The sequence below is a fragment of the Macadamia integrifolia genome, chromosome 3 (assembly GCF_013358625.1).
Source record: "Macadamia integrifolia cultivar HAES 741 chromosome 3, SCU_Mint_v3, whole genome shotgun sequence".
Classification (NCBI taxonomy): domain Eukaryota; kingdom Viridiplantae; phylum Streptophyta; class Magnoliopsida; order Proteales; family Proteaceae; genus Macadamia; species Macadamia integrifolia.
The window spans coordinates 24,929,329-24,939,061 of record NC_056559.1 but is presented as its reverse complement, the minus strand read 5'-3'; the positions used below and the strand labels follow the sequence as shown (position 1 = coordinate 24,939,061).

General features: G+C 35.3%; 1 protein-coding gene across 1 annotated transcript; it reads left to right on the top strand.

Moving 5' to 3' along the window:
* The first annotated feature begins 2,879 nt into the window (after window positions 1-2,879).
* Window positions 2,880-9,008, top strand: LOC122074260. The gene is made up of 6 exons (XM_042639103.1): window positions 2,880-3,184; window positions 4,064-4,708; window positions 6,294-6,356; window positions 6,443-6,559; window positions 6,757-7,211; window positions 8,553-9,008. The coding sequence occupies exons 1-6, from the start codon at window positions 2,887-2,889 to the stop codon at window positions 9,006-9,008; spliced, it is 2,034 nt and encodes a 677-aa protein (XP_042495037.1). The 5' UTR covers window positions 2,880-2,886.
* The last annotated feature ends 725 nt before the right edge of the window (window positions 9,009-9,733 follow it).

Genomic DNA, 9,733 nt, shown 5'->3' with positions numbered 1-9,733 from the left:
ATGTAATTCTAAATAAGGTTTTGGATGTTGTTATAATCTGACAAGAACATGACTTTCAAGTAGACCATTTTGGATAGAGTCAATAAGTTTTCATATGTGAGTTCTCAGGTCTATCACATTATCAATATATTAACTTCTATACTGATGTTTCCCACATGATAAATTAGAGTTTTAAAAATTCACGGTTATATATAAAAAAAATGTACAGTAATGATCAAAGTACCATAAGCACATATAAACTAATATAGGAATGCATATCAATACAATATTGAAGGATATTTGATTGAATTAGGATTTGAACTTCAATTAATCGCTAATTGTTTTTGGTAAACAAGTCGCTAATCAAGACCATGGCTTCACTATCGAGGATCCGGCTCCTCTCCTTAGAGCCCATCGCCTAGGTCGGCGTATAGCTACCTGGGCACGTGACACATGGCAAGGCAATGATCCAACAGTTTGAGAAAGACGCGAAAAATAAGGTGCTGACAAAGGCTCGGAAAACAAGACGCCAAGAATCGTTGGATCATTGCCTTGCCACTTAACTCTCGCCCAAGTTATTGTAGGCAAAATTTGAGCGATGGGTGCTAAAGAGAGGAACCGAATCCCACTATGGGATCGGATATCCACTTCAGCTGTATCATGTGACATTAAAAGAATAATGTGTGCATAGGAAAGGTTGCTACCTTGGACATGTAGGGTAGGGTAGGGTAGGATTGATTCTCTCTCTCTCATGTTTATCTGTTTTTTTAGACTCCAACAAAATCCATTTTCCAAGTTCTCTCGGATATGGCATTGTACTTGGTTGTTCTGATTGATGCTTTTCTAATACTTCCTCTACAATAAAACAAAAGAAGGATTCACAATCCTTATTCACCTTCCCTTCTTTTTTTTATCTTTTAAATTTTCAAGCAAGGAATTATAACCTTGAATGCAACACAAGGGTTGATTTAGCCCTTACTTTTAGTACAAATGACAGTTACACGAGAATATTTTTCTTTTTCTGGAAAAGACAAGATATAACCTCATTAAAGTTATCAAATGGGTCATTGCATTGCGATATTTTGGTCTTCTGATTGTGGTGAGGCAAACGATCACTTTGTAAAGCAAAACCCAAACAGTGTGACCACAAAGTTTATAAATACATAACCACCAAGGAGTGAGTTAGTTTATTGCCAAAGCCTTTTCCACTGAACCCTGCTATTTGAACAAATCGTCACCTAGCTCAGAGGTAAACAGAAACCTCCTAGCCTTATTTTATTTTTTCTTTTCTGAGTACTAATCTCTTGGCCTTCTTGACTTAAGCAAATTTATTTTGAAATCAAAGCAAAGAATTTTTATTTTATTTTATTAACAAATGTATTCAAGAAAAGCACTAGGACTGCAAAGAGCCCACCAAGTGGGTATTTTCTAGTACAACGGTTTGTAGCCGGACAGTTGGGCCTTGGCTTGCCAGAGGTCGTGGTATTGACCCTCTCTAACACCATATCTTGAGTGCCACCATCCTTTTTGGTATCCAATTCCTCTCTGGGCCCTTTTAGTAGTGTTGTGTGCACCTCTTTCTTATTCATAGATTTTTCCATGTTTAGTTTTGTCTTGTAACCAACTCTAATTGAGCTCAAACTTGACGTGTAAGGAGGAGATCTTGGGGTCTACTTGTTTTATAAAGTCTTAATTCCATCTGATTTGATATGTAGCAGATCAATAAGGCACTTTCCCACTCTTTTGTAAGTGAATTTTTATCTACCAAACTTGCTGCCATTTATTTTTGCTTCAATTTCACTTGTTCTATGGTCCAACCCTAATTTGAAGGGGTCCATCTAACCTATTGCAAAAATTTGGTATACATAGATGTAACTTTTTCTTTGATTATTTATCAATTTGTCTATATATGTTTAAAGTTTTTTTTTTTTTCAATGAAACTTTAGTTCCATGGAAACTTGTTGACCTGAACTTTGCCTATTTCATTTCCTTTAGTAACTTAATTTTTCAAAGTAAACTTATGGATGTGATTTTGTTTATTTGTTACTAAATTCTTATGACGATTTTAAAAATAACTTGTAGGTTTTTATCTTGAAGCATGTATCTTTTTTCCATTCTTTCCATAGCTTGGGCATTTATTCATATAAGTTTATGTATCACCTAATTAACCATGAGATACATGTAAGTCAATATTCTTAAAATTTATGATAGGCACATTAGTAGTTATTTGACCTTGTACATCACTTAATTGCTTCTAAAAAAAAAAAAAAAAAAAAAGCTAAACTAAACTTAATTACTAAATACATTGTTTTACACATCATATTTTTTTTGCTTAAATATAGTTATTTTACTTGCTTTTATTTATCATAATTGTTACAGTACTGGGATGTTCTTAAAAATATGTTACCACAATGGTCTTCATCCTACAAAACCTATCTAAAAGCCTCCGGTTTAGCCATTAATAAGCCATTAAAAAAATACATAAAAAAAAGAAGAGGCCATTCCGCATTGAGATCCCAATAGGTCAGCTTCAAAGCGAAGCAACCTTGAGATGAGGGGGAAATGGTTTCTATGGGGAAGTGTGGCTCCCATAAGATGATTTTCCTTGATATTGTAAGGTAAAAAGAATGCTAACTGTACTTATTCCTTGTGTCCTCTTGTAGGGTCCTATGAAATGACTCTCCTAACTCATATGTGCTCTCTAGTGGATATTCATGTGTACTTTCCCCCTGAAAGAAATAGAAAACAAGATTAATTAACGTTCTTCATCCTATATTGTTATTAATATTTCTAGTTTAATTACAATGAATTTCTTACTAATTAGTTACAAAATTTTATTTTTATTTTCTTTGAATTGATGAAATTAATTTGGAATCAATATACTTCAAATCCACAGATATACAATCGATGCCTTCCCTAGAAGATATTCCTGTCCTTGGAAAAGAAAACTATATGACATGGAAATCATGGATGAAGAGCTACTTGGAGGAGACAAAACTATGGGATTATGCACTAGGAGAAATCCCTCAACCTCAAGATATTTTTAGGCAACAGTATTCTGACTGGCTAGGGAAACAAGCACAAGTTAAAATAAAAATCCGGCAAAAGTGTGGACAAATGATGAGACAATACATTGAAGCATTGGATGGCACAGAGAGTTGGAAACAATTGGCTCTCATGCATGAGTACACTTTTCATGAACCAGGTACGTACGTGATGATATTTTAATTTTACCACAATTAATATATATATATATATATATAAATATATCAAATTTATTTAAAAGAAAAGAAAAGAAAGAAAAAAAAAAAAAAGAGCAAAAATGAACACCCTCCTAAGTTGTTGGTGATGTTCCCATCTAACTAATTTTTCAAATCACATTCTAGATGAGCTGGAGAACGATGCGATGGATAAGCATAGATTTAGATTCTATTAGAGTTCTATTTATTTTCTGATCATGTCGAAAGTGGAGTTGACAAATTACCCTAGTGTTCTTGGCCTTGTCTTTTGTTCTTGATGTATTATTTTCATCTATATTTTTAATAAATTATATTCTAGTGAATTTTTTATTCTTGGGTAAAAAAAATCTTATAATTTTCTCAAAAAAGTGCATTTTTTTATTAAAAAAATACAATGATTAAAACAGAATTGATTATTTTATAAATAAAATGAAAAAAAAAAATCATGGAAATGGAGTCTAGATCCCACCATTCAAGGGGGATCCGGACCATGTGACTAGGTTATTGTTGATGTAGAAATCGGACCATTGGCTTTGGGAGAGAAACCTACAAAAAAGGATGCCAAAGGGATGCTCCGGCCAAAAAAACTCCGATGCCTAAGTCAATTTCAAATAACAAATAATTTATTGGAGTAGTGGAGAGAGAGTGTGTGAGTGACTGATATCTTTTCCCCTTTTATAGGGTAGATACTATGAAACCCTCATCCCCATATAGGGTGAAGTATCTTATTTACCCTTGTAGTTAAGGTCCTTGAGTTGTGAAGAACCCCTTGATTTGTGGTTGAACGTCATGCATGCCTTTAATTTATATTATCGTGATTCACACATATGTACCTTAATTTTCAGGAATGAAGATGACAAGGGAGATCACGAATCACACTTGGTGTCCCCCCTTGTACAACGCCATCGCCGATGGTAATTGGAAGGTTGTCTCTAAATTCCTCGAACAAAACGAGGGAGCTCTTAAAGCCAGGCTTACATCAAATGGAGAACTTCTTCTTCATGTGGCAGTTCTAAAAGAAAAAGTGAGAATCGTAAAGGAGTTGGTGAAGAAGATGGATGCAACAGATCTAAAGATTCCAGAAAAACAAGGTAGAACAGTCCTCCAGATTGCTGCTTCAATTGGGAATGTACATATAGTGAAGGCCATAGTAGAGAAGGAAAAGAGCCTAGTTACGGTGAAAACCTCTTACAACATCCCAATCGTTGTGGCTGGAATGGCTGGGAAAAGAGAAGTTATGCAGTTTCTTTACAGGTTCACTATAGAGCAATATCAAGAAGAAGAAGAGAAAATGGATGTGGAGTATAAAAAAGTTCTAGAGATGGGGAAGGAATTCAAGAAAGAGAAAAACAAGGAAGCAGACCCGGAGGAGACAGATTTAAGAGAGGTACTGAGGAATAGGTACATGATGGATGTAAAGGAAAAGCCAAAAGAACTGAAGAGGATTAGAGCTACCATACTTACTTCTTTAATTTTCCGTGAATTCTATGGTAATTAATTCATAACCATCATCATTATCATCATCATCTATCAACTCGAATTTATCAGTAAGGCTGCGTTTGGTAATGTTTTAAAAAAAAAGTTTCTGGAGTTTTTTTGTTATTTGGGAATTAAAAAAAGGAAACGAAACATTTGATGCATTTATGGTGTGTTTCGTTTCTTTTGGAAAAAAAAAAAAGGAGAATTGACGAAAACAACAAAAGGTAGTCCCCCCCCAAAAAAAAAAAAACATTTTGTCATAGAAACTGAAATTTCTGTTTTTGACATGAAAAATCACCAAACGCAGCCTTTGGTAACATTTCTGTTCTAGAAACGACGTTTCGTGTCAAAAACGAAAATTTCAGTTTTTGTGTCAAAATGCTTTTTTTTTTTGGAACGAAACTACCTTTTGTCGTTCCATCAATTCTCATTTCTAGCTTCTTCTTTTTTTTCACTTTTTGTTTAAAAAAAAAAAAAAAAACGAAACACACCATAAATGCACCAAACACTTTATTCTGTTTTTCTCGTTCCCATAGAACGAAAAAACTCCAAAAACATTTTTTTGAAACATTATCAAACACAGCCTAAGAGTTTGAGTTCCACTCTACGATAAGAGAAAATTAGTCAACATAGATGATGATAGTGTCTGAAGCAGGGTGGAACTCAAACTTTTGATGATTCTCTCTCTTTTTTATCTTGCATGCATGAATTTTCAAACACTAATCAAGCCATTAACATCTACTTGAATTTTATAGATCTAGCACTTGATCTACTGCAAAAATACGGCGAAGATCTACTCTTGACAGAGGATGACAATCAAATTACAGCCGTGATTGCAATATCAATGATGCCTTCTGGATTTCAAAGTTCATTCATCGGCCAATACAGAAGCGGGCTTGGGATCTTGGCTTTTAAATTCCAAAATACCATTTACAAATGTAACTCTCTCTCTCTCTCTCTCTCTCTCTCTCTCTCTCTTGGATATTGGTACTAGTGGGCGTATTGGCCCCCGATAGAATTAGGGGTGTCAACCGGTTGGGTCGGGTTGGTTTCGGTCAGACCTAGTAAGGTTTGACCACTTGGAAGTCTTGCATTGTGAACACCCATTTAAGTAGACATGCCTAGTTTTGGGGAACATGATACGGTTTATAATCAGGCCAGTCGGTGTCAGACTTTAATCAGGCTTTTTTAAACGGGCCTTAGCCAAACTACAGACCTATTTAAGTCTAAACATGCTCTAAACGGGCTTCAAACGTGCTTACTCTAAAATTCTAGGCCCAAAAATATGTTGCGTAAATCTTTAATAAATAAGAGAAATGATATGAGAGCCCCGTGGGGGCGCTTGCCTAGATGCTCTCAACCATCCGATGCTCACCACATCTCACCGCTTACTATAGAGGATGTAGCTCCACTCTGGACTTTTGCTTGTATGCTTATGAAAACCAGCTAGCTTCTAGGATTAATAAGACAGGTCTAATGATTTTTTTTTTTCTGTTATTTTTTAATAATATTTATTCATGACTTACTAAAGCTTTGATCGATTTCTTTTTAAATCCAAAATATTCTCTAATGAACTTATATATGTATTTGGATCAGTGTTAGAATTTTTGAATATGCCTGTGAAAACCAGAGATGTGGAAAACGGCGGCAATGTTGAAGGTCTCTCTCTCTCTCTCACACACACGCACACAATGGGTTGGGGCATATTTCTGATGCATAAATATATATGTTGACTGGAATAGCAGGAGGAGGCACAAATGGAGGAGGAGAAAGCAGCATCAATAATATTCCTTGGTGGTTTTGTAGGGGACTATACTCGCGGTGGTGCCATGATGCATTAATTAGCGTTGGAGTTAAACTAAGTGAGAATTAAATGCCTCGTATGAAAATCATTCTCGTAAACGTGAAATCACCACTTATTCACTCCCTTCTTATAATAGGTTTCATAGTGAATGAATCCCATGTGATTAAACACCATACGAGAATGATTCTCATACAAAGACTTAATCCAAACTTTACATAAACAACTAATTACTGACATGCATGGATGCAATTCCAGGTTGCATTAAGAAAGTATACGATATGAAGTTGAAGCATGATGGGGCTTGTAAGCTACTGAAAGAATTATGGAGGCTATATTCATCATATGAAAATTTTGAAGACGTGGAGGATGAATTGGTCAAAGCAATGTTCAATGCAACTGAATTTGGGATTGTTGAATTCATCGAAGAGGTCATCAAGAATTGTCCAAAGCTTCTATCGGCAACTTACCCGGGACACCATGAGCAGCATGCAGGGCAAACCATATTTCATTACGCAAAAAGTCAACGTCAAGTACAAATTTTCAGACTGTTTCAAGGACTAGGTCCAATGAAGGATGATATTGTGCAGATAGCAGATGAATCTGAACAAAACTACATGTCACATCTAGCTGCCAAAAAGGCAACTGTCTCAGGTTTGAATCGAATGCGTCGTGCAGCTCTCCAAGTCCGACGCGATGTACAATGGTATCAGGTATTTCTTTCATTTAACGTCAACTTTTTTTTTTTAATATATACACAGTAATAATACAATAATAACACATATATTCCTCTTGATTCAATATATGAGGATTAGGCATGTCATTTTACAAGTAAAGGATTTTCTTTATTTTTGGGGGTAATAGAGATCTATTCGTTGTGTAAAAGTTGGAGTACAACCCCCCATCAACCACGGAGTGGAGTTTGTTGAATAATGGTGATATACGATATAGACAAGGCCTTCCAAGCTAAGGAATTTGCTATTGCGTTTGATTCCTTCCAATATATAACTGAAGTAACAGAAATTTAGACGGCAGGTTGATGCTTGTTTTATCCGTTGAAGCTTTATCGTGAGATAAATTTCTTTTCACAGTGAAATGAAATGGATATTTGTACTTTTGTTTAGGCTATCTTCTCTCTTAAATATTATTTTTATTTTTTGGGTGGGGGTGGTTGGGGGGTGGTAGAGAGAGAGGAGAAGGGTGCATGCACGGGAACCACAATTCCCAACATAAAACTTTCTTCTAATATATATGGGGGTCCGTCTAGAGCTCCCCCATGTCGGACACAACTAGGCATGAAAATATTCAACACTAGTGGGGGGCAGTTGGGTCTTTTCACACCCAACTGTGTCTTGTTATACAGAAATCTAGAAGGATAGAGTTTTTTTCTCATATATGGAAAATATATAAACTCATTATGATTGAAACATTCTTAATCATCCTATGCCCCACCTAACTAGATTTTATATTGCATGTAAAGGCAATACAATGAAAAGTACTCAAGATTAGGGGTTTCAATTTCAGCCTGATCGAGCCTGACATCTTTATGGTCTGACTTGAACCGACTTAATTAATAAACATGTCACACTCATTATAAATAGGAAGTTCACAATACATAGCATAAGCCCGATGGGCACCCAACTCAGCCCGACTGTATATATATATATTGGTAAAATAAAGGAAGTATATTGATATTTTTATCAATTATTAAATATAATTAAGTTTAAAATCTTTTCAAAATTGTTGATGATTCAATGAATATATATATATATATATATATTTTTAATCCAAGACAATTAAAGGTCTTTTAAGACTTTAATGGTGCATTAGTACATTTAATGCCTAACTAACCTAGTTAAAGTCTGAAACCCGATCAAGTCTAACCAATTCCTTAAATAAACAGCTCACTATGCAGGTTAAGAGGCCCGCATAGGCCCAATCAGTTGACACCCCTACTTAGGCTATCAATTCGTGTGTGTGAGAGAGAGAGAGAGAGAGAGAGAGAGAGAGAGATTTATGTTTACTTATACATTTCTTTGAGCCACCATGTCCAGGCAGTGGAAAGCATTATGCCACCCTCCTTCATAAGTTCCAAAAACAAAAATGGACAGACATCAAGAAAGTTATTCTTAGAGGAGCACAAACAGCTAGTAGATGAAGGTGCAAAGTGGATGAAGGAAACAGCGCAACAATGCATCGTGGTCGCAACACTTATAGCCACAATCATGTTTCAAGCAGTGTTTAGTATTCCAGATGTCTTCAATATTACAAGCTCTGGTGGCCGCGGCGGCGGGGAGATCACTAGTGGTACAAGCAGCAATCAAAATTACATACATAACGATTTCTCCACATGTTTTTTTGTGGTCACAAATATATTGGGACTTACCACTTCCGTGGCTTCGATGTTGATGTTTCTGGCCATCATTACTACAAGCTATGCAGAAAAAGACTTCTTGAGGAGATTGCCACTGATGTTGATAATGAGTTTTTTTTCCTTTCCATTTCAGTAGTGGGGATGATGATGGCCTTTGTTGAAGCTACCGTGATCTTATTTCGCCCCAATATTCAGCCATGGATTTTCTTACCAATTTTTCTCTTAGCTACTGTCCCAATCACTATATGTATTTTAATGGAACTTGATCTCGTCATGGAATTGACAATTTTCAAAACTAATTTACCTAGGTCAAAGGGCACTAGAAGAAACTATAACCGTGGAGAACTACTTTATTAATATATATATATGAGTGTGTGCTTTAGTAGAAACTCTGAGAAGTCAAATGTAAGTCCATAGTAGAATGTGTCTAATTGATGAGTTTGTAAAACTTTTGAGTTGCTGATTGGTTGAAATTTACAATTCTTCAGTGGTTTGCTATATTATTGCTAAGGTTTTTTTTTTTTTTTTTTGGCTAAGACTTGACATTTTAGAATATCAAAGTTGCCATAGTATTGATCATATTGAGTTCGAATCAGATCTTTGTACGGAAATGATTCTCGTATGGTATTTGATCTACACTTAAAAATCTTTCTTACAACAGACTGAGAGACTGTGTGATTCCAAGTGTGAATCAGACACTATTTGAAAATGGTTTTTATATGAGAAATTGATCCAAACTCGATCATATCTATAAATGTTTAACAAAAAGTTATTTTTCCACAATGTGCATGGCAGCCAATAATTTAATATTTGGAGGGAAATTGTTAAAAATGAGTGAGTGAGTCTTTTTTTTTTTTTTTT